General features: G+C 43.3%; 1 protein-coding gene across 1 annotated transcript in view; it reads left to right on the top strand.

The window, feature by feature from the left end:
- PCSK6 (proprotein convertase subtilisin/kexin type 6) overlaps window positions 1–23,157 on the top strand; it is a 72,938-nt gene extending 49,781 nt beyond the window's left edge. The window contains exons 13-21 of the mRNA XM_020781733.3: window positions 229–365; window positions 5,362–5,541; window positions 8,871–8,973; window positions 10,252–10,448; window positions 11,133–11,220; window positions 14,925–15,028; window positions 19,007–19,136; window positions 20,469–20,581; window positions 22,267–23,157. Of these exons, the coding sequence (XP_020637392.3) occupies window positions 229–365; window positions 5,362–5,541; window positions 8,871–8,973; window positions 10,252–10,448; window positions 11,133–11,220; window positions 14,925–15,028; window positions 19,007–19,136; window positions 20,469–20,581; window positions 22,267–22,364 (1,150 nt within the window). The 3' untranslated portion in view covers window positions 22,365–23,157. The remainder of the gene's footprint in view (window positions 1–228; window positions 366–5,361; window positions 5,542–8,870; window positions 8,974–10,251; window positions 10,449–11,132; window positions 11,221–14,924; window positions 15,029–19,006; window positions 19,137–20,468; window positions 20,582–22,266) is intronic.
- Window positions 23,158–24,714: the final 1,557 nt, after the last annotated feature.

The raw sequence follows: 24,714 nt of genomic DNA, 5'->3' as shown, positions 1-24,714 counted from the left end.
CCTCAATCTTACCGGTGTTTGTTCAAGGTTTGCATAACCTGATGTGGCTAATTGAGAAAGATGCCAGGTTGATGACTCAGGGGTGCAATTAGGTGTGTGGCCAGGCATGGAACCAACACATAACCCTGGCATCTTGTCAATTACGGGAACCCCACACAAGCCCCACCAAGAAGATTTCTGCTTGAGGAGTCTCTAAATTGACCTCTTACTCCGCCGTTTCCTTTACAGGCAGCATGATGACTCCAGTGAAGGCTTTAATCACTGGGAATTCATGACCGTTCATTGCTGGGGAGAAAGAGCCGCCGGAGAGTGGACGCTGGAGATTCAGGATAAGCCCTCTCATGTTCGAAACCCAGAGGTGCAAGGTAAGTGCCTGTCTGAGGGCAAATGTGTCTCCAAGAGGGAGCCATAATCTGTCGAAAGCCGCTTTCCACCTACTTGCTCTTGGAAAGCCCAGTTATGTCTTAACGGAAATGGATGCGTAATTGACGCACAATTTCTTCAGATCCCATCGTAGGCCCGGAAATCCAGCCCGTGCTTATTTCCCACAGACCAACCACGAAATAAAGCCCCACGTTAATTTCAGTTTGCAGAAGGGAACCCCCTTCTGCTTAGCTGTGATGTCTTTCTCCTCTTAAGAGACCCCTTTTGAATCAGTGGTTCTCCAACTGGGGTCCTCAGATGTTATTGGTTTCCAGAAGCCTCCACCCCTTGATGTGCTCGCCCAGGATTTCTGGGAGTGGCTGTCCAAGAACATCTGGAGACCCAAGGTTGGAAACCACCGGACGACATGATAATTGCACCTTATGGTTTGCAGGGGTGGGGACATGTGAGTCGCAGCTCACACGTTCTCCAGGCCGGATGCAGCTCTTGGAAAGCTATGGGTTCCCATCCACAACATCCAGGCCAAATTCAAGGTGCTGATGTTAATGTATAAGGAAAAGTCATCAACCAGAAACTGGGCCTTCTCAGTAGTGGCTTCCCTGCTTTGAAACTCCCTTCCTGTCGAGGTTCAACTGTCAACTTTGTCTGTATATATATGTTATTTTCTTGGAAGCCACCCAGAGAAGTGGCTTGTCAACTAGACAGATTATTTAAAAATTTAATATTAAAAATTTAAAAAGTTCTCTGTTCTTTCGCCTCTCTCGCCATTGAATTAGAGCAGAGAAAGAGATATATCGGGGTAATGTCAATGCATGTTTGTATGTGCAAATGTCCTTGATTTCCAGGTACGAGAGCCCTAATACTGGTCAAAATCTGGCTGTAATATTTTGAAAATCTGCAAATGTCTTTCCACTGTTTAAAGGTACTGGAAAAGCTTTTGCATTTGTGGTGTGATCCTTTTGGAAAGCATTTATTGCCCAACTGTGCCGAACTCAGGCGTAGGGCTAGTTGTTGTTTAGTTGTGTCCAACTCTTCGTGACCCCATGGACCAGAGCATGCCAGGCCCTCCTGTCTTTCACTGCCTCCCAGAGTTGGGTCAAATTCATGTTGGTCGCTTCGATGACACTGTCCAACCATCTCGTCCTCTGTCGTCCCCTTCTCCCCTTGCCTTCACACTTTCCTAACATCAAGGTCTTTTCCAGGGAGTCTTCTCTTCTCATGAGGTGGCCAAAGTACTGGAGCCTGAGCTTCAGGATCTGTCTAGACCCAAATGGTCTAGATCCGTTTCTTCCTTGCTCCGACATTACTTCTTAAAATTTGCAGTCCCACAGAGAGATGGCAACACCAAGGAATAGGCTGCGCCTTTGTGTTTGTGTTGTGCGTGTGTACCGGAGACATAAACCTTTTCTTTCCTCAGAACTTTCCTCCTGTTTACATTTCTGGCCTCTTATCTCCCTCCTTCCTGGAGGCATAAATGAGATTCAGAAACTTCCCACCTGTTGTAAGACAAGAGGAGACAGTGTTCTCCGAAACTCCATCTCTTGGCTCCAGCAGGAGCAAAACAGCATTAAATATCCCGGATAGAAATGCTATTAAAAAGGCCTCCAGATGATTTTGTGGACTGAATGACGGAGGTGTAAGAATCTGTGACTTTCCAGCCGGCTTGAAAGCTTGGCATCAGAGGTTGTTTGGGGTGGAAGACCCCGGGGTCCTTTTCATATGAATCAAATCCTTCAAGGTTCAACCCCGGCATAAATGGCTGTGATTGCCCAGATATTTTTATGAGCTTATCACTTCTCAAGAAAGCCCTCACCGTTAAACCTCTTTCTTTGTTTTTCGGAACAGCCAGGAACACCTGCGGGAACTGGAAGGGTCTATAAGTGGCTGTCATCCAGAGGTTCATGTGGGGCTACACGGGGAGGGGTGCCAAATCTGACTTAATGAGAGTCTTTGGACAGAGATGCCCTGTGTTTTTCAAAATGTCCATAGATTTATAGTGTGCATCCTAGGCATGGCAACATTTTGGAGATTCTTAGCTTAAGCGTACACTTGATGGATTTATCGTATCAGCTTCAGGGGAAAACATCTGGCAGCTAGAAGATACAGTTATTATTATTTTTTAACTCCAGAAAACTGCTATAGACCAGAACATGGGACACACATTCAATCCCCTGGAGTTCTCTGATGCTTAAACTTTGCACCTTGGCGATCTATTTCTCTTCTTCTGAGGAGGCTTTCTCTACAGCCCTGGCCCTTCAACTGCCCATTTCTTTCCAAGATTAAAACAGCGCATTGCACATTTGCAAGAATTTTCCCCATTTTCAAATCCACGTGCCTTGTATTTGGAACCGAAATTAAATGAAATATACACTCAGGTGAAATTTTTGAGTATGGTTTATCCTGCTTCGTATATGTGTACCGTGTATTGCCTTGCCTGGATGGCTTAGTAGAACTGCTGGAATTTATCCCTTTTGGCACGTCTGAATGAGCAAGGCTGTGTGTTACCCTTTGAAGCAGCTAATGCACAGTTATAAAGGTAGAGACTGATTAACCTGCCCCAGTTACTGATTCTAAAAAGAACTACTTGAGCAAAGGAATTTCTTCAAGCTAAGTTTCCTAATTTCTTAGAAAAACTGGTGTGGTGATTTTTACATTAAAGATTGATGATTAATGTATTCAACTCTGTACATCTAAGGCCAAGTTTCTTAAACCTTGTTTTTGAACATGAGGACTAGAATCTTCCTTGTAGCAGAGGCAGCCACCTAACAATCTAGGTGCAGGCTTGACATGGGTGCTGATTATCAATCTCAACTGCCCAGTGATGCCCCAGTGTTTACTGGGGTAAGGGCTGTCTGTCTCCTTTCCTCATTACAAGCTACCCACCTCACTACCTCCATGATGTCTGTCTGTCTGTCTGTCTGTCTGTCTGTCTGTCTGTCTGTCTCTCTCTCTCTCTCTCTTTTAGTGGTCTGAATGGTATAAAGAAGTGTGGAAAACGGCCATTGATTATAAATTAACATGCAAAATTAGAGTAAGGAATGGAATGCTAAATAAGAGTGTGTTTAGAGATACACGGGTAGAATTTATTGATTTTGTATTAACAAAGGAGAAGGGTTGTGTACCTTTGCAAGAGACAATATATTTTCGGAAGGAGGATGGAACTCCATAAAAGGAAGGAATAGATTATCTCTATTGGTCCTGGTGATGCACAGTAAGTGTCTACGTAGATTATTTTTAGTTGCTTTATTTTTTATGCACATTTATTTTTTTAAAAAAAGAATTAAGTTCGATTAGTTTAGCATAAACAAGCATTTGTTCATGCAAATTAGCCTGCCTGCAGTGGCCATCACGCTTCTCTCCTATGTCAAGTTCAGGAAGATGCTCGCCTACCTGGTCAGGTGCTCAGTTATGTGACAAGCAGTGATCCAGAAATTAGCGAACTCTGCGTGATGGCTCTTGCCCATGTGGTGTTTTTTTTTAAAGGATTTGGGGCTCTGTGCATTTCCTGACTACCTCGCTACATACATTCACCACGGAGAGAGGCTATAAATCCATGCAATCAGATATTTCCTCCTGGCTTTTCTGGAACTCTTTAGGACAAATTTGTTCTGCACTCCGGTGGATTAGTTCTAAAGCCCACTGGTATTTATTCTTTTTTTCTTTTCTTTTTTTTTAAGCCTGAAAACCAGCCTGGCCTGCATGGGTAGAGCATCTCATTGGAAGAGTTTCCTTCGTGCCTTGAAATTTTAATCAGGCTGATTTATAACTATTACGTTTTGTTTTTAAAAGTACTACCGGGGAAGTGTAAAGGAAAAGCAGAGCGATTGTGCTTATGATCAAATCTTAACACACGTATCCTCCTAGGAATTAACGAGATTTAAAGAGTCTGTTTCAAGCGAAGCATACTAGACATTGGAGCGTGGGCCTGGTCTTTGGGAGCAGTATTGAATGAGGAAACTTGGAAATCTGGTCTAGAGCAGTAGATATTTTAATGCCGTTGAGGAATTAGCCAGCAGCTTACATTTACCTGGGGTGCTTCTAGTTGTGATAGTGAGTTATTTCTCCCTGGAGACTATTTGCTCACCGCAACTCTTCCCCCCCCCTGCAATGTGCAGCCACTGGGACATGCTTTGTAACTTCTGTGGATACCATTTATTCTGCTAGATGTTCTGTGAAAATAATGATAACACAATAATTTTGTGTCCTCGAGTCAGTTCTCACTTAACCCCTTCCTGTGTTTTCTAGGCACAGAGTACACCGAAGGTTCCCATCCCCTTCTTGCACTTGATGGCCTTATAGTAGAACCCTTCCAACTTAATTACAGTGGTGCCCCGCTTGACGATTACCCCATTCCACGACGAATCCGCTTTATGATGGGGTTTTTCCCCCCAAGCTGTGTTACATGGCTTCAAAATTTCCAGAAATGTTAATTCTCTAGATGCAATGGATTATACAGTATTACCCTTCGTCCTAGAAATGGGAAATACAAATGTTAAATGGTTCTCTTTCTAAACATCTCTCTTAGAATGGAAAGTGGTCTAGCTTAACCTTATTTTTGCCTGAAGGAGGGTGTGTGCATGTGTGTATATATACATATCTATGCGCACTGGGTTTGTTGGTTGAGTTGGTTTTGCCACATGGGGAATGCTCAACACTGACTTATGGGTCTCATACTGTCAACTGCCCCACATCTGAGCTGTCAATCTGTATACAGTGGTGCCTCGCTTAACGATTACCTCGTCAAACAATGAAACCGCTTAACAATGAAATTTTGCGAGGCACCACTGTACTTGGTTCTATATCTCAAAAAGTCATCCGCATATACTTTTTGTCATTAGGACATTTATATGTAACTTGAACCACTCAATAATGCTGCTGATGATGACAAGGCCAACCACGGTTATTATTGTTGCTGCTGCTACTACTGTTGGTTGACAGAGCCAGTGCTGATGAATCCTTCACCCTTTTTTTTTTCAGGGAAATTAAAAGAATGGAGTCTCATTTTGTATGGAACGGCGGAGCCTCCGTATTCTAACTTCAGCACCCAACAACCAAGGCCCAAAATGTGGGAGATGCCATCCCCTGACACGGAGCCCTCGAAAACGGCTTTCTTCCAAAGTCAGATGGACATCCACGAAGAGGAAGATGATTACACAGGTAAAGTGCCCAAAGCCCCTTCCTTCCCTTCTAGTAAAAAGATCCTTGGGCAGATATTCTACTTTCGGCTCCTCGGCAATCTTAGAATAGAGGTAGAAGGCACTGTAGGGAACTACAGGGAAGTTATAAATGGAAGATGATGTCATTGGAGTTCCTGCATTTCGTTCAGTGAATGGGGCAGAGTAAAAGCACAATTAAAGCCTTCTCTGGCAGAACACCCCTCTCCTTTCTTCCAGATTCTGCTTCTCTGAACAAACAACCACAGCTGTTTCTTTTGCCTCTTTGCAAAAAAGGAGATGAGATAGTGCATCATCCTGTAATATCAGGAGTCTCTTCCACTCTGTTCTACCACAGCTGTCAGATGTTATGCCAATGACTTCTAAGAAACTCTATGAAAAACATGGGCTATTTTTCTATGTGATCACTCCTTCACCATGTCTATATGGGAGTTTTTGCTGCTTTCGTTCTTTCATACCAAAGGTCCACATCTCCCCACATGAACCTTCTCGGAGTTTAAGATCATCCGAGGAGGCCCTCCCCTTAGTTCCATTGCCAGTGCTGGCATGGTTGATGGGGACACAAGAGAGGGCCTTCTCTGTGGTGGCTCCCAGCTTAAGGGATGCTCTACCTTGGGAGATCTGGCTGGTCCCCTCCTTTTTTAAAAAATCTTTCCATCAACAGCTGAAGACCAGCCTTTTCAGGCAGGCTTTTACCAATCACGAATGAACCCTTGAATACCATTTTTTAGTTAAGATAGTTTTTAACATTTTCCCCAATTTTAATTATTCAGTTGCATTTTAATCAGTTTGATTGGGGTTTTTTATGTATATCTTACTGCATTTTTAATTCTACACTTTTTAATATAATAAGCCGCCTTGAGTCCCGTTATCTGAAGAAAGGTGGCCTGAAAGAAAGAAAGAAAGAAAGAAAGAAAGAAAGAAAGAAAGAAAGAAAGAAAGAAAGAAAGAAAGCAGGCAGGCAGGCAGGCAGGCAGGCAGGCAGGCAGGCAGGCAGGCAGGCAGGCAGGCAGGCAGGCAGGCAGGTTAACGAGTGTTAGCCTCTAGGAAAAAAAAATAAATTTGTAGAGAAAATTGGTGGAAGAAATGTCAGAATTTAAGAGATGCGGATGACACCATCCTGTTGTCAGAAAGCAGAAATGACTTGAAACAACTTATAGGGGAAATGAAAGAAGAAAGTGCCAAAGCAGGACTGCATTAAGAAGTCAAAAATCATGACTACAGAAGAACTACACAACTTAATGCTGACAGTGAAGAAGTTGAAATAGTTAAAGATTGTGTAAACCTTGATTCAGTTATCACTCCAGCTGGAAACGGCAGCCTAGTAACCAGCAGGAAGATCAAGATTCAGAAGGGAGCAATGAAAAAATTTGAAAGGATCATGGAGTGTAAGGATGTGTCGCTAGAGACTAAGATCATCCACGCTCTTGTATCTCTGGCTGCCACTGGACAGTTGAGAAAGCTGACAAGGAAAACAAATGATTTATTTGAAATGTGCTTTGCGGATACCGTGTGCTGCCAGAAAGACCAAACGAGTGGGTCCTAGATCAAATCAAACTTGAACTATCTCTGGAGGAAAAAATGATGAAACTGGAGCTGTCCTACTTTGGGCATATCATGAGAATCTGATTCCCGGAAAAGAATATTATGTTAGGAAAGGCTGGAGGTAGCAGGAAAAGAGGAGGACCCAATACAAGATGGACTGAGTCACTAAAGGAAGCCAGACCTAAGCAGGGCTGTTGAGGACGGGACCTTTTGGAGATCGCTCATTGAATTGACAACACATAACGACAACAGCATCTAGAGAGCTCAGCCCAGTCCTCGAGCCTTTATTAAGTGGGCAAACTCCAAATCAAAGCTTAGAAAATTTACTCTTCAAACCACTGTTTTAAATTCCAGAGGTGATGCCTAGGAAGTGGTGCTCCATTCCTCATTTCCTGTCTGGTTTGGGCAAGATGCGCGGGAAGCTACTTTAACTGGGTCATTTTTATCATTGCCAGAAGTTCCTTTCCTGTTTACGCTGGAATTTGAATTTTTTTTTTCTGCAATTGCACTCTGCAGAATACAGATGCACATTTCTCTGTGCGTAGAACCCTTTGGGTCCTTCCAGCTCCGTAGTTCTAAAATGGGGACAACGGGGATGAAACTGACTTTTTCCTCCACACCTGCATCCTGAAAAGGCTGTAGCCACGACGGTTTGGAAAATCCTCTGTTGACATCGGCACCTTTCAGGGCTGGAATAAGGAAACAGACCCAAGCGACGTTGTCACGCGATCCTTTCTGGCTTCTTGTACTTTAGCTTTTGTGCAAGGTTAATTCCCATGAAAAGACAAGCAAAAATAATGTGAGCTGCTGTTTACTAACATTATGCTCACAAGATAAATGTTAGGTTCTGTTGGTAACACACAAGGTTCTTAGTTTGTACAACCTCTTCCTGTGTACTGAACAGTACTGAGAATTCAGGAGCAAGTGAGTGTTTTTTGGTTGAATCCCAAGCCTACGTTTCATGTTAAAAGTGGCCACAGATGCAGCCTTGTTTCCTTTCCAAGCACTGCTCCTGTATTATTTAATTATTCACATGGCAGTTTACTGTGGTGGTTCATCTCATTTTTCCAGGTGGTCCCGTAAAAGTTGATGAAACCCAAAGAAATTAGACTTAAACACAACAGAGCTTGGCTGCACTCTGAAAACCATCCCTCAGATCCAGGATCTGTGTTTTGTGCACCCCATAACATGGCTTGCCTAGAGACATATATGCTTCAGCTTTATGGCAGCATTTGACATGAGAATCTTGCACTTTTGATGTTGTCGTGAGCCTGTTTACGGCCCTCACGTTGGCCAAGGGGTTCTTTTGGAGACACGCAGGTGGTGTCAAGAATGAGTCTTAGAATCCATAGGAGACTTTGGTTGGGATTGTGAGGCTCAAGGTTAGTTGTCCAGTCGGACAACCAAAGATGAACTCAGATGCTCGTACACTTCAATGTGTGAATTGACACCAGTGGACGTTGGAGTCTCAACATTATTTTAAGACTTTGTAGTCACGCTGGCGACGTGACCACAGAAACGGTCTACGGACAAAATGCCGGCTCTACGGCTTGGAAACGGGGATGCGCGCCGTCCCCTAGAGTCGGACCCGACTGGAATCAATGTCAAGGGGGAACCTTTATCTTTACCTAGAATATTTCCATTTTTATTTTTTGTGCTGTCCGGTGGGGCTCTGATAGGATGTTGACGCACCAGAAACGATTTTGTAGGTTGAACTAGGAAGAGTTTCATATCTCTTCTTTCAGCAGAACTGTCTGTCTCTCTAAGGTCCGTGTCATACGGAATGTGGCGATCAAGGATGTGATGGGGCTCACGCCGACCAATGCCTGAACTGTTTCCATTACAGCCTCGGAAGCGCTAAAGCCGGCAGGTAATCAGTAGCAGCCCGGGGAAAATAAAGGGAGGCGATGGCGGGGGGTGGTTGGGGAGGAATTAAATGCAGGAGGTTTGACTGAGCCCCATGTGTTTATTTCCTGAAGCAGCAAAAAACATTATATTTTACATAAAGGTTCCTGTTCTGAGTCCAATCACATACATGTTCTCTTTTCTCAGATGAGTTGCATCCATGTGACACAGGGTGTTCCTAAGGTCCAGAAATTCTACTACATAACAGCTCTTGCAGTTACTTTATTCATTTATTTATTTTATTAGATGTATACCCCGCCCATCTAGACCAAAGACCTACTCTGGAGAGCATTCAAGTTACTACTGAATTTCTATGGCAACTGACACAGTGGCAAATTCTGTGATCATTTTTTTCCCCTTGTGATTGTCACATCAGGAGCATATTGGATGGCAACGCAGCCTCCCAAACCCAAGATGCTTTGAATTTCTGGCAAAGCTCCTTCTACTACACCTTAGCCTTACAGAGACTCACAGAAGAATAGCTACAAGTTCCCCAGATAGTCCACCCCTTTTCTTATTAATTGGCACTTAAAGTCTCATTGACTTACTCCAAGACATTTGTAGGTAAAAGATTAAAAATGGTTTTTTGCTTAGAGTTGTGAACAGACCTACAACACGGAACAACTTCTTCCAACATACGAAAGAGAGGGAAAGAGCACTCAGCAGAGAGGCGGGGCTGGATTAGATTGACAGTCACCCCCCAGCAAAGAAAGGTCCCTCCCAGTCACTCAAACGGCAGGCAGTAGCCAAGTTTGACTCCAACGGACGTTGCCCCACTGTCTTTGTAAAGCAAGAAGGGATTGACTTTGGGGTCACTGAAGGCATGTGTGAATGACTGGTCTAAAAATTGTACAGAAGGAGCTTGGAAATAACGCATTAGTTCAACATGCTAATATGAAAATGATTATTTTTGTGTTAAACGAGAAGCCAATTGATGTTTCTAAAGAATGTTTTAAAAGTGGCTATTTAAACTTTTGTTATCTTTAAAATGCTATTCCCTCCCCCCCCCCCAATGAGATTCATTCCTCTTGTTTAATATGAAAGTGAATGTTTCAAGGTTAACATGTTTATTCTGGCACATTGTTTCCAAGCTCTGCACTTAGATGACCAGAAACAGCTGCTGCGCTCATGGTTCAAGGACACTGAGCAGCACCAGTTGTGTTAAGAGCCCCCCCCCCCCCCGGTCTTCCTTGCATCTCTATTTGAAATAGCTTAGAACGTTATGGGATTTTTTCCCCCCCAGGAAGTGTGTGAATTCCTGCCCTCCTGGATATTATGGGGACAATGTGCAGCGGAAATGCCGCAGATGCTACCGGGGTTGCGAAGCATGTCTTAGCAAGAGCCAGAACTCATGCACAGCCTGTAAGCGCGGCTTTTATCATCATCAAGAAACAAACACATGTGTGATGCTGTGTCCAGCTGGATTTTACTCTGATGATGGTAAGGAAAGGGGGAAGGGTTATCATCAAAAACTGTTGATTTAGTATTATGTGTTTTTTTTTAAACCAGTTGAATGATCTGCCTGGCATTCCCCCCCCCCCATTTGACCTCCCCATTCATCATTTATCAAGGATAGTTGTGGTCTGTGCCTTTTACCAGTTACATTTAATTTAGGATGGCAGCTCTGTTCAAAAGTTCATTGTGATAAGAGATGAAACACTGCTTTCAGGGAAAAATGAAAACTTTTTACAAATTGCAAATAAAAAAAATTCCAGAATGATGTAATCAGAGGTGGAGTTAATTTAAACTTCTCCAGATCTGAGGCTGGATGGGTAAGGCAGCTGACTTGATGAAGCCAGTTGTCTGAAATATACTTTTAGTTGCTCTTCTGTTTTTCCTCAGTTGTCTGAGTTTTTAGGCATGCTGACTAGGTCCTTTACAGTTGTTTCTTTAAAACAATAACTGTCTTTATTTGTGTGTGTTTGCAGGAGTTTACTAAGGTTGAAGCTAAGGGGTTAATTAATTAGATCTTTGAGCTTGGGTAAAAACTGAGCCTATTCTGTTTGGGACTGGACAATTACATGTTCCACTTAGATTAGAGCAATCTGCAGCTCGTGAATTCCCGCAGCTGAAGCTGTTCTTTCTGTCTTTTGGTTTCCTCCCTGCGGCTTTGTTCCTGGAAAGGTCAAAGGCGTTGCCAGAAATGCCATCCAAACTGTAAGAAGTGTATTGGAGAAATGGACAAATGTACATTGTGCAAAGAGGGCTTCAGGTAAGGGCTTATCCCGATGGTCTATTGGTTCTCTCTTAAGTACCATCTCCTGCACTGATGTTCCTTTTGTCTTCCTTTGTTCTTTTCCTTGAGTCCTTTTGCACCTTTTTGTCCCTCCCTTTGTTTATTTTTTGTAATGGTTTGTGCCGGGGCAGGGTGTAGCGCTGTGGCCCTTCCAGGGATCATGTAGGAATTCTGGGTATGGTTCAGCCCTCCACCGCAGTCCTGGGAGTGAAATGTCCTTTATCACAAAAACAGCTACAGGCAGTCTGTTTTGATACTTCAGATCTGCTTTCCACCGTCAATGTGTCTTTTCAGCAGCTTCTTCGCTAAGGGCTTATCGCCTGTTTTCTGCATCCTATACTGCTGTAGATATAATTAGAATGAACAGGTAACAGCACCTTCTGCAGGAGGAAGGGCAGGTGGGGGAAGAGTAAATAAATATGTTTATGATGAATCTTACAAAACACTCTTTTGCATGTACCATGCAGGTTATTATTTTAAAACACACACATACTTGTTTTTACTTATTGCAGAGGAGTTAAACAGGCCGGACCAATATATTTCTCATTTGGACATATCTAAGAGGATGTACTTTTTAACCTTGCCATCTTTTTGCTCTCTTTTCCCTTGGCTTTTGCTCTGTTCCTAAGTTGTGTTTACCTATGAAAACCGGGAAACACCTGGAAATTGTTTTAGATACAGTACTTTTCTAACAAATTAATGAACTAGCACACTAATAAAAAAAACCCCACAGTTGCTTGACTGTGCCTAAAGCAACATCTCAGAATAGATTTTATGTTGTAAACAGTCGTGCTGGGAAACTGTAACAGTCACATATTGTTTATTATTTATGTCTTGCTTTTCGATTCAGTGTTCCTGCAGGTGGCTTACGATAAAGGGTCATGAGACATTGGCAGGCTTCAGTAATAATTTGGTAAAATGAGTTTGTAACCCCTAATTCAATAGAATTTTCAACAGCAATTCATTATTGTGAAAATTCATTCATTAGGCACCAGTGTTGTTTGTTGTTGTTGTTGTTGTTGTTGTTGTTGTTGTTGTTGTTGTTGTTGTTGTTGTTGTTGTTATTTGTTGTTGTAGTAGTAGTAGTTGTTGTAGTTGCTGCTGGTGATGGTGGTCCTTTAATTCATTGCCAGCCAGTTGTCTTAAATGATTTCTTTTCAAAACTCAACAGTTCAACAGATTAATTCATGAGCTGATTGTATATTCCCCTCACCCACCCCCCACCCCACCCCCCGGTATGTTAACATCAACAAATTAAGCCACTTTAATGATATTGTGTTAATACTAATAATAATGCTCAACAGCCATGGGGAAAGAACCTAAGCTTTAAGGGCAACTGCCCAAGCTGTTTCCCCCTCGGTGTGCTTTCCTTTGTCTCAACAATTGTGTGTCTGATTTCGCAACCAACACATGAGCAGTCAACCTGCTGGTGGAGTGGGGCCACTTCTTTGACTCCCTTCCACAGGGCATGTGCTGATCAGTTTTCTGACAAGCATCTCTAAGCTCTGGAACTACCCAGCCAGTCAATATGTTGGGAATGTGCTTCCATTCATTTCTCAGTCCTGGGGAAAACAGTCTTTGGACCTGAGGTGGAACATAAGAAGAACCATGCAGGTCTAAAAGCTTCCCTAGACCATCGTCCTGTTCAAACAGTACTATGTAGATGCAACTGTACTCTAATCCCCATCTTCCCTTACAACTGATATGCTACGTTATACAGCCTCCAGCACTGGAACTCATTCACAGCCATCCTGACCCATAGCCATTAATGACCATCATCTACTGGAAGTTTTCTCATAGCCTGTGAAAGCTGCCCATGATGGGCAACCATTCCTACATCCTGTGGCACTGAGTTCCCCAGTCTCTACTATGTGTTTTATCTCTCCTGAGCCTCCTAGTAATCAGTTTTCAGGGGATATCCCTAGAAGATATACAAGTCAAGGCTATTATGGAAACAGGAAGAAAAACTTCCCTCTATTTTGTCCACACTATTGATTTATTTTATTTATTGGATTTCTATCCCACCCATCTAGACCAAAGGTCTACTCTATGTGTATAATTATACGATGTATAATTTTGTACACATTTCTTACCTCCTCCATTACTTTCTGTTTTTTCACTCCATAAAGAAAAAAAGCTAATTAGAAAATTATCAGGTCCCTACATGCAAAGTGCTTGCAGGCAAAGAAGAATGAAGAGCAACAAGCCAAAAATAGCATGCTAGGTGTAAGGGATGACTCTACATCTTTGATTTTGAGAAGGAAAGCGTAAGTTTATGATGTGTTCAGTCTCTCCAATGTACTTACATGGGGGGGGGAATCATCAGCTGGCGTCCCTTAAGCCATTTAGATGGTCCTTCTGAGCTCCTCTTCCTTAGAGAATTGAGCCTCTAGAGATGGTTTATAGCTCCCAGTTGGCAGCCTCCCTATCCCGAGCAATAAAGCGCCAACTACTTAGCCTGCTTTCAGAAAGCAAATGATACATGGCGGCCCCGAACGAATTTAGGAAGACGGGTCCCGCCAATACGTTTTCCTCTAAGGAAGAAGTGGAACTAAAAATGTCAGACACCAAGAGCTTTGTCTGAACGATTTGTTCAGCAGAACCCCCAAGGCTACCTCGAGCACTTTCGGGGTTGTGTTGCTTTGCGTCAGAGCCCGAAGCTTCCTCGTGCGATTCACTTATAGGGCAGTAATTGGGTTGAAGTGATGGCCTCAATAATGGCATTTTGGCTCCAGTAGAAAATTGCAAGTTTCCAAAAGTCAATCCGCTTCCCAGGAAGGGTAAAAAATGTTTCTGTTTTCAGGTACAATCCATACTAAGTCTCTTTGTGCTGTTTGCTAACCTTTTAAAGACTGGGCCCCAAATCATCCTAAAGAGCTTTTACGAGCAACTTTTCTCAGCTTGCTTGAAAAGAAGAAGAAGAAGAAGAAGAAGAAGAAGAAGAAGAAGAAGAAGAAGAAGAAAAAGAAGAAAGGAAGGAAGGAAGGAAGGAAGGAAGGAAGGAAGGAAGGAAGGAAGGAAGGAAGGAAGGAAGGAAGGAAGGAAGGAAGGAAGGAAGGAAGGAAGGAAGGAAGGAAGGAAGGAAGGAAGGAAGGAAGGGAGGGAGGGAGGAAGGAAGGAAGGAAGGAAGGAAGGAAGGAAGGAAGGAAGGAAGGAAGGAAGGAAGGAGATATTGTTCTTCCAGTATCAGAAATACGAAAGCTGAGACAGGCTCCACCTTCTTGTTCTTCCTTTTCTTTTTCTTTCTCTCCTCCTCCCTTCTTGAAATAAAACAGAAATCTTTATTGCTAAGAACTGGATAGTTTGCTTTGGGCAGATAAGATACTGCAAGAGCAGGTTGAATGATGTCCGGAGAGCAAAACTGGGTGGATAATGAATGTGAGCTGGTGAGAGAGGTTCCTGCCCAAAAGAACAGGCAGCTTGACTAGGCAAAACACACAGCGGTAAAAAAAAGCTGTTCAGAAACCATCCTATGCTATCTGACAAAAGCACACAAAAGGCCATAGGAATGAGTGGAAACCTTGCATTTAGAATGGAGGAGTTGTACATTTTATTTCAGCAGGAAAGACACCAGGCTCTGTTTAGATTTTCAAATTTTTTGGATCTGTTGCAAGGAGACCGGGCATGTTTAGCCAGCTATACTGCCAGGGTTTCGCTTTCTCTTGTGCTTTCCCTGACAGTCTAGTGGACAACAGCTGCGTTACGGGTTGCAAGCCGGGCATGTTCCTGATCAAGGAGCCGGTGCGATGCGAAGGCTGCCGATCCAATTGCCGGACCTGCGCAGGTATGGTATCAACTGCCAAGGCGGGATTTGCTTGCAAAATGGACTGCCTGGTGTGGGTTTTCTGCGCTCGTTTTTGCTGAGCTGACCCTTCAATGTTCCTGGTTGTTGGTGAGAGCAAAGCTTACCTGGCTCTTTTGTGGGAGCTGCAAAAATCAAAACCTGGCTGGCCTTGACGGTCAAAATGTGGAGGTTCTATTAAAGGCAAGGATGGCCCCTAGTTTGGCACCAGTAGAGGCAAAGGGCTCTGATTTCATGGAGTGGTGAATCCGCTCCGGTTTCACTTGACTATTTGAAGGGTGCTGGCCAAGGTGCTGAACCTATTTGGCTGATAGGTACAGCCTCTTTGATAGCTCCTGAAGTTCAAACTAAAATCTGGCATGGATTCCTTGCACCGCTGAAAGTGGAATTGCTGGCTCCCCTAGCTAGTTCTTTGCTGCTACACATCTTGGAGCCTTTTCATTATACCATCAGGCTTTGGCTTCATGTTTCATGGATGGTGGTGATAGAAAAGCATGCTGGCTGTAAACCAAGAGCAATCAAATCTTCATAGTCTATCCTAAGAAAAGTCGTTAGTCCAACTGGATTCCACTCGGTTGTGCAGTTTGGAAATCTAAAGATGTGTTCAGCATAGCATTACATGAACAGAGCTAAACTGTTTTGAGTCCCCTTGATGATCTGCTCCATCACATACTCAAGAAATGTGAGAAGATAATGATGATGATTTTTTTGTGTTTTTAATGAGGATGGAGTATTGTTGTTTATATTCCTCCTGCTTTAAAGGCGGAAGTTTTACCTTTTCATGAGGCTCAGAGGGAACCCTATAAAAGCCTTTAAGAAGAATAGTGTGAAAAGGCTTTTATGTACATAAAAGTGTCAACACTTCAAAAATTCTGCTTTTGCATGCAGCATTCCACTGAGAATTTATTTCAGTTTCTGGCATCTTCTAACCTTCCAGTAATAAGTTTTTTTAAAAAAAAAGACACCCACCCACTCCACAATACACAGGTGGAAGACAACACTTGTGTTCAAATACAGACCTGAGCATCTTCTCTTCCGAGGTGATTGACCATGATCCAAAGAGCTACTTTATATATTTCCAGACTTTCACAAACTGATTTTGAAATAATACTGATCTTGAGTTTCAAACACAAATTCTGATGCTGATGGGCTCCTGAACTCAGAAACACAATGACTCAAGCACTAAGTTCTTACTCCTTGCACCCCAACCTTTTCTGATGAGTCGAGAATTGCAGACACCTCAAAATTAAGACTGAAAACAAAGGAGATTTAACACTGGGCATTTATTTTACGTGGGTATGTGTTGTAACAGTTTGCATATACTACCCCTTCATCTCATTGAAGGGTATTGTACCTCAAAATAAAATGAAATAATGCTACAGTAGAACCACTTAAAATTTGGTCACAAATGTTCAAAATTGTATCAGCCAGCCTCCTTTAGAAATACAACTGCTAATTTTTAAATGTTATCCTGGATCTTATCTTACACAGTTGCAGGGGAATAACTGTATAGATGATTCTGTACAGACTAGCCATCACACATCATCATGATACTGAGTAGTCAATCATGTGCCTGACTGGACAGCAAGCAAAAGATTTAAAAATAACAAGATGTGCATGGTTGGCATTATACATATGGTTATGTTTAATGTTTTGGTCATTTCCTCTCCCCCCCCCCAAAAAAAATTCTGTGCAAATTGTAAAAAAGTGTTAATCTGGCGTGGAAAGGAATCTGTTCCAGTTGTAATTCCCATGACCGGGTATTCCAGATTTTAGGGGCCACCAGGTTGCCATCGGCAATTAGGGTAGCCAGAAGTTTAATAGTTGGTAGTACCATCTGAAAGTATAAAGGTAAAGGTAAAGGTTCCCCTTGACAATTTTTGTCCAGTCGTGTTCGACTCTAGGGGGCGGTGCTCATCCGCGTTTCCAAGCCATAGAGCCAGCATTTTTGTCCAAAGACAACCTTCCGTGGTCACATGGCCAGTGCGACTTAGACACAGAACGCTGTTACCTTCCCACCGAGGTGGTCCTTATTTATCTACTCGCATTTGCATGCTTTCGAACCGCTAGGTTGGCGGGAGCTGGGACAAGCAACGGGAGTTCACTCCGCCACGTGGATTCGATCTTACGACTGCTGGTCTTCTGACCCGGCAGCACAGGCTTCTGCGGTTTAGCCCGCAGCGCCACCACGTCCCTCATCTGAAAGTATACCAAATGTGAAATGAAGTGAAGGCTGAGGGAGGAAAGGCAGATATTTAGCCTGCTGAAACACTGCTCCTTGAGTACTGAAGATTGTGTTTAAAGGAAGTTCCATAATACCAAGAATCAGTAACAAGAACTGCTGGCTAGTTTAGTGGTTCAGGTCTCTGGCTGTGGAAGCCAGAGGATGGGAGTTCGATTCCCCCTTGGGGCCTCCTTGACAGGGGCTGAACTCCATGATCCATAGGGTCCCTTCCAGCTTGGTAGTTCTAAGGTTATTATTATTATATTATATTCTTTTCTCCAGGAACAACCCTGAGAAATTCAAACTGTGGATACATGAAATGACACATTTATTATTTACTACAAGCTATTTTACTGGCCATTGGTTCTCAGTCTGTAAAGCACGGAGGATCATTTTGCACCAAAGTATGCCTTGTGTCTAGGAGTGAGCATGAAGGATGAGGCTGAAGCTTCTCTGGCTTGAGTTTATTTACAACAGCTTTGATGTTGATCTCACACAAAATGCTGGTTCCTTTTAATGTTACGTATTTCTACTTCATTTATATTTGATCTTATCCAAAATATCCCAAGCATTTTTCTCTTTGAGTTTATTTACAACAGCTTTGATGTCAATCTCACACAAAATGCTGGTTTCCACTTCATTTATATTTGATCTTATCCAAAAATATTCCAAGCATTTTTCTCTTTGTTAATGAACACCCAACAGGGTGATACGTTCTGGTTAGTTCCCGACAGGTTTTTGACCAACAGTGATTACTGATCGACTATATCAGTGGTTCCCAACCTTGGGTCACCCAGATGTTCTTGGACTGCAGCTCCCAGAAGCCTTTGCCATCAGCTGTGCTGGCTGGGATTTCTGGAAGTCGCAGTCCAAGAACACCTGGGTCACCCATGGTTGGGAACCACTGGGCTATATGATGGATACATTGATTATGTGTATCCGGCCCCTATCAAGGAGGCACAGTGGGAGAGTAGCGAAACAGTATTGGAAAAGAGTACATGCTGTGTTGCAACAAATATTTCTTTGTAAGGTGCCATTAACCCCAGAACTGTTTTTATTGAGTATGATACCTGATAACATAGATAAGACAAAGGAATATATAGTTATATACATAGTTACTGCAGCCAGAATTTTCTATGCCAAAAATTGGAAAAGTCTGATGGTACTGAAATAGGAAGATCTTATAGAGAAGATATGGGAAACAGCAGAAATGGACATTTTATCAGAAGTGATGAAGGACTGTCCTTTACAAAAGGCAACAGAAAGATGGGACTTATTCTACAAATGGACTGAATCAACAGGCAGCGTATGAAGAGCATATATTGAAATGAGAACTTAAATCTGGAAGGCACAAAATAGTAAAAAGAGTAATTTGGAATTTTGATATGGCAATATATATAGAATGGACGCTAGTATGTTATTGTTTCTCCTCTTCCCATTTAACCTCAATTCCCCTTTTCCTTTTTGTCACCCCTTGTTAAATAATTTTTTTAAAAAAAGGAGGCACAGTGGGGAATTGAACTCCCAACTTCTGGCTCCACAGCCAGAGGCCTCAACCACTATGGATGATCCATAGGATCCCTTTCAGCCCTGAAGTTCTAAGATCATGATGAGGCGGTCTCTGGCTCAGCTCATCTCCTTCGGCTGAAGATTCCTGTTTTGTTTATTACTTTATCGGCATCCAATATGGCAGTTATCTACCTGACAGACAGCCATGTTTTCCTCATGCTCCGTAGGGCCAGGCCGGGAGGAATGCATGCAATGCGCCAGGAACCACCCCTTGTACGAGTGGAGGTGTGTCCCAGCATGTGGTGAAGGCTTTTACCCTGAAGAGCTGCTGGGACTCCCGCACAAGGTCTGCAGACGGTAAGATCCGCGTTGGCCAGCCCTGCCGCAAATCTTTGGTTCACTTGGCATCCAAACAAGTAGGAGCCCCTTGACGTGAGTTCTTTGCTGGCATGATCCAAACAGAAATATATTTGTGGCTCTTCAAGGGACCTCTGGTATATTGGGACATAAGGGGGTAAGGAACAAGATTCTTACATGTTCATTGGATTTCTTCCTTGAAGCCCTTTATTCTTCTTCTTGAAATTCCAGAGTTTAATTGGTTTGTGTGGGTTCCTTGCATGCTTATGAATTTGAGGTGGTCTCTTTTAAATCTCCTGCAACGTAAGTTTCTCAGAGCAAGGATAGAACTACCCGGTTTTTGATCAAGCTCCTTCACACTTTGATTAAACATCAAAGATAAAAGGGTGTTAAAAGGTACTGAAACTCTGAATCTACTACAATGATGCCTTGCTTAATGATTGCCTCGTTAAACGACGAAACCGCTTCATGAAAACGTTTTGCAATCGCTTTTGCAATCGCAAAACAATGGTCTAAATAGGTTTTTTTTCGCTTTGCGATGATCGATTCCCTGCTTCGGGAACCAATTCTTTGCAAAACAATGTTTTTTAAACAGCTGATTGGCGGTTTCAAAATGGCCGCCGGCTAATTAAAATGGCTCCCTGCTGTGCTTAGGGACAGATTCCCCGCTTTACAGGCAGCGAAAATGGCCACCCCCATGGAGGATCTTTGCTGGACGGTGAGTTTTCAGTCGATTGGAAGGCACTGAACCGGTTTCAATGCATTTCAATGGGCCTTTTCATTTCGCAAGACGATGTTTTCGTAAGAGCGATTTTCGTGGAACGAATTAACATCGCCTTGCGAGGCACCACTGTATATATGGAACTGAACGCAGACGTCTCCACACGGCAGTCTGGGCCTTAATCTTTTGTGTGTTTATTTAATATTGCATCTTTTCCCGATGCAGGGATGGAAAGGATGTGATCAGAAGAGGAAGTAGTTCACATTTTGGCCTCCTTGTGCGGTCCAGTGCAATCAGTCCCAGAGACTGCACAATATACAGGCAGTAGCGATCCAACCTAAACTTGGTCTGTGCCTAAGCTGGACCTTCTTTATCCAGTAGCAGGGCTGCTCTTTTTTGGGAATGGGGGGCATGCTGGAGCAATTCCCTGATGGACGGGAGGGTCACCTGAAGAGAGATTGCTCCCAGCAAAACAACACGTCCTGATGCAGACATGACCTTCTCTGATCCTTTCTTGCCATACGATTGTACTCAACGTTGCTTACCGAACGGCTGAGTTAGTATGATTGCTAATTACTTGATATAATCTGCCTTCTCTCTCTCTTTCTCAGATGTGAAGACAGCTGCTCAAGTTGTGACAGCTCCAGGAGGAACTGTCTCAGTTGTAAAGAAGGCTTTAGTTTGCTCGGTGGCTCGTGCATTGCTAGTGACAGATGCCACAATGGTAAGTGTCGGCATGGAGTCTCCAGAAAAGGGCATGATGCTTGTATGTGTGTGTTCACAAGCCTGGGTGGCCAGCCTGATTCTGTCCAGCATAGTGGGTAGAAGATAAGCCAACTTATGTGGAAGAGGGAGGCTGGCTAGCGGCTTTCATAGTCAATGTTTTAGATCTGTGGAACAAGAGAGCATCAGGAGGGGGATGCTACAGTTCAGATGGCACTGAATTTGTAGTTGCACATCTAGAGAGCAGGCAGGAAATGTACTGGCACCATAGGAATAGAAATTTCTACCAGATCATTTCTATTGCTGTCTACCTGGATTCCCCAGAACCTCATGCTTGTCTTCAGCCAGATGTTCCCTATTCTTCACTCCCTTCTAGCATCAGGTACTGGAGTGATTTTAATTGCTTTTGAGATTGAGATTTCGTATTTATGGAATATATAATGAACCTTTCCTGGAATTAAATTGGGGCTGTGGATAAAGGTAGAGAAAAGGAATTCGTGACTTGAGGACATGCAGGTAAAGCCATCGTTCTGATTTCTCCTGACACGGAATAGGCATTGAACTGTTGCAAAAGTTGACTGCTGGAAGAGGAGGCAAGGTTGCAGGTTGAGATCTGTACAACATGCAGGAATGCCATTTTCAGGGTTCATTCCCACATGCAGTCGGCGGTTGCATTGCTTATGGGCTGTTTTGCTTTAGACATGTGGGAAAAAAGTGACTGATGGATCATTTCCCCTCCTTGCATCAGATTTGGCGGTGGGAATTTGAAAGCTGTAGCCCAGAAGGCCAATAATGTCCATCTATAAGAACAACCTCCAATTGGTTTCCCCATGACTGTGTAGCTAACAGTCTGGTTGATCAAGGTCCCACGTTCCACCTCTTGCATCCAGTGCTTGGAAGAGTTTGGAGTTGTTTTTTAAACTGCAACTCCCAGAAATCTTCCCTGGCTGGAGAATTCAGCAAAAGACCATCAGAACAGGTGTTTCTCCCTCCCGTACCTGGCCTCTGCCATAACCAAGCAGACTGGAAGTTGAAACTTCAATCCGGCCGATTGGAGAGCATCTTCTGCTGGACCTGAGGACAGCAGCCTGGCGCAGTGGCTACAGGATGGGCTGGGTGGTTCTGCGCTTTGGTGGTCCGCCACCAGTCCTTGTCCGTTAGTATCAGTGGAAGAGGCTGCCTCGGTTCGGTAAATGGTCGAAAGTGGCTGCAAACCCATGTAGACAGTGCTGAACTGAGCCAAGCAATAGCTTGACGTGTCAGCTTCCTAGGTATTGGGCTGTGCAATGGAGAACTGGGGTACCATCATTCCTTCCCACCCATGCCCACTTCCAGCGTTTGCATGGCCTTCATGGAAGAAACATTTGGTATGGAGATACAGGGCAGGCAACAAGGTCCAGTACAGTGCCGGTGGGTTGCCTCGCCTTCTGTAGCTACATCTGTTGAATCCTCAGATTTGTGCATTTGTGTACCACCTCTAGAGATGGCCGTATCCTTGAGACTGCAACTGTGCAAGGCAGGTGCTTGTGAAAATATTTTTTTTTACAACCCCCTTTCCCCGGCATTGCAGGCATTGTTTCCATTATCGTAAAGCAAATTGGCTTTTCCTGCATGTCTACCAGTCCTAGCTCGGTTGAAATGTTCACCTCATGTCTTTTTCTTCTATCCCTGCCTTTGCCCTCCCAGCTGACGAGGTCTTCTGCGAGATGGTGAAATCTAACAAGCTGTGCGAACGCAAGCCTTTTATTCAGTTCTGCTGTCGGACGTGCCTTTTGGCTGGTTAAAGCGGAGGATTTCTCAGATACTGTCTGGGAACCCGGTTGTGTTGATCTCCTAGGACAAAGTCTCCCCTCCTGCCCTCAACCCAGCTAGACCCAACGCTGGTTGGAGCATCACCTTGCACCTCAGGTGGCTTTTAACACTGCCCGCCAGACTGGCTTTGACAGCATCACATCCGGAAACCCTACGTCAAGGCCTGACTTGTTGAATCTTTTAAAAAGAAAAAATCAAAGAGCCACACAAGACCGTTCTCAGGCATCTCTTACCCACGGAGAAGAGCACAATAGCTTGAGTGCCCACTTTCAAAGACTGTGCGATCAACTTTTCCAAATTGTATCCAGGGACAGCCACAGCGGTGACCAAACAGGCGTTTCTGCACCTTCAAGACAAAAAAGACTGCCATCTCCTTCCCCGTTCCTGTAAAACAAACAAATGGAAAAAGATGGCGACCTTTTAAAAATAGCTTATCCGTTCCCTGGGCTAGCTGCACTAAAGCTGCATTTTCGTCCTGATTATTCCTGCGAGTCGATGCAATGCATTTCGGCAACATTGGAATAGAACGTAAGGGCATTCTTGGTTGCCTTTTACTGGTGAGGTGGCCTTAGCAAGCATGTCACTTGGTAGCGACCAAAGAGGAGATCCTAGATTTGGTTGGAAGAAGTCAGAGGGGTTTCCGTGTATCTCAAAGTATTCCTCTGGCTGTGAGGTGTTCTCAATTGGGTATGGTTCTCGTGAACATGACGGTGTTGACTCCACAAAGGCCTGGATTGCAAGCCTTCTCTGTGAAATCGCTGGCAGCCCATTCATCTCCTGACTTCAGATGCAGTCAAGAATAACGATTTCTTCCCTGCAACAAAAGATTCTTCCCACCACTACCAAATGTTTCTTCCAAGCTTGGATGGATGACTTCATAATTTGGGGGCCTATCACGGCTTGCTGATGAAACCTTCCTGTACGATGATCGCAACAACTCAATGATTTCAGTAAGCCATCATCTCCAAGCATTGGAGTAAACAACTGAGTCTACCAAAACAGCATTATACAACACATCTGAATGTATTCACGATACATATATATATGTATACATATATATATATATAATAGTTTGACATGTGGTGTTTATATAATTGTGTTAAGATATCTTTGGCTATGTCGTCTTATAGATTTTTTTAAAATAATAACTTATACACTCATTGCCTTTCTTCATAGATTTTAAAAAATATCTTTTACAGGGACAGAACTATTTTTAATGTGTTGCCTTCCCTTTTAGTGACATCTCGGTAAGCTTCAGCAAAAGTGTCCCCTCCCCCACATTCCTCAGACATACGTAAATAACGAGTCTCCTTTTTCTATGCTTATGATGTTTGTTCTCATTCATGTTGTTGGCTGTTTTAATAAGTTAAACCTTCAGCCCATGAAATTGGCAGTAAAACGTTAATTGACTCTTTAGAGAGTGGGTTTTTCTGGCTAAAATTAACAGACAGGCTCCTACGGCTTCAGAGCCATGAGTGAATCGAATTGGCCAGCATGAATAGTGAAAGCCAACAAGTGTTTCTCATCAGCAGCAAGAAGCTGAGAAGATGACCACACTATGAATAAAATGTTTATAATCTTGATGAGCTTCTCTGTACTATTTTTTGTCCAAGTTATGAAAGCAAATTGTTTTATTTTATTCCCAAAGAATATCCTACTTCTGTGCAGTCTTTTAGAAAATGGGCCCCTATGTAACTTACAAAACTATATTTATCTCTGGGTTGTGCGTGCAAAAAATAAAAATTAAAAAAATATATCCAGGCATGAGATTCATCTAAGTTTATTCATTATACAACACTGCTTGACAACACAGTTCAATGCAGCCCTGATTTTGTTTTTTTTAAAAAAGTCAGTTGTTTTTAAAATAGCTTTTCCAAAAATATGGGTTTAAGAAACATAAATTGAAACCAGCCATCCTTAACGTGGTGCCCTTTAGCTGTTTTGGATTAAAACCTCCATCATCCCCAAGGAGGTGCCCCGGCCAGATGGCACCCACTTGAAGAAGACTTGTCTTACATCTCACACATAGGTTGGAATTAGGTGTTCTGTATCACATCATTCAAACCTGACTGCACAGCATTCTGGGAATTGTGGTCAGCATGGAGTCTGCTAGAGCTGAACACTGGCCCTCCAACAGGTGGGATGAGGGTCAGTAATCATCATCCTGTGCCTCCTCATTATGCAAGTAACGAAGCCTCCAAAGCAGGTTATAGACACAGCAAATTTTATAGCTTGATGGAGCCCTGAAGGCCACCTAGTTCAGGCCATTTGAAGGCCTTCTCTTTAGCAGTTTTGGCAAGTGAAGAAATTATGGGATAAGAA

This window comes from Pogona vitticeps, chromosome 12 (genome assembly GCF_051106095.1).
Source record: "Pogona vitticeps strain Pit_001003342236 chromosome 12, PviZW2.1, whole genome shotgun sequence".
Classification (NCBI taxonomy): domain Eukaryota; kingdom Metazoa; phylum Chordata; class Lepidosauria; order Squamata; family Agamidae; genus Pogona; species Pogona vitticeps.
This window is presented reverse-complemented; position numbering and strand designations above follow the sequence as displayed.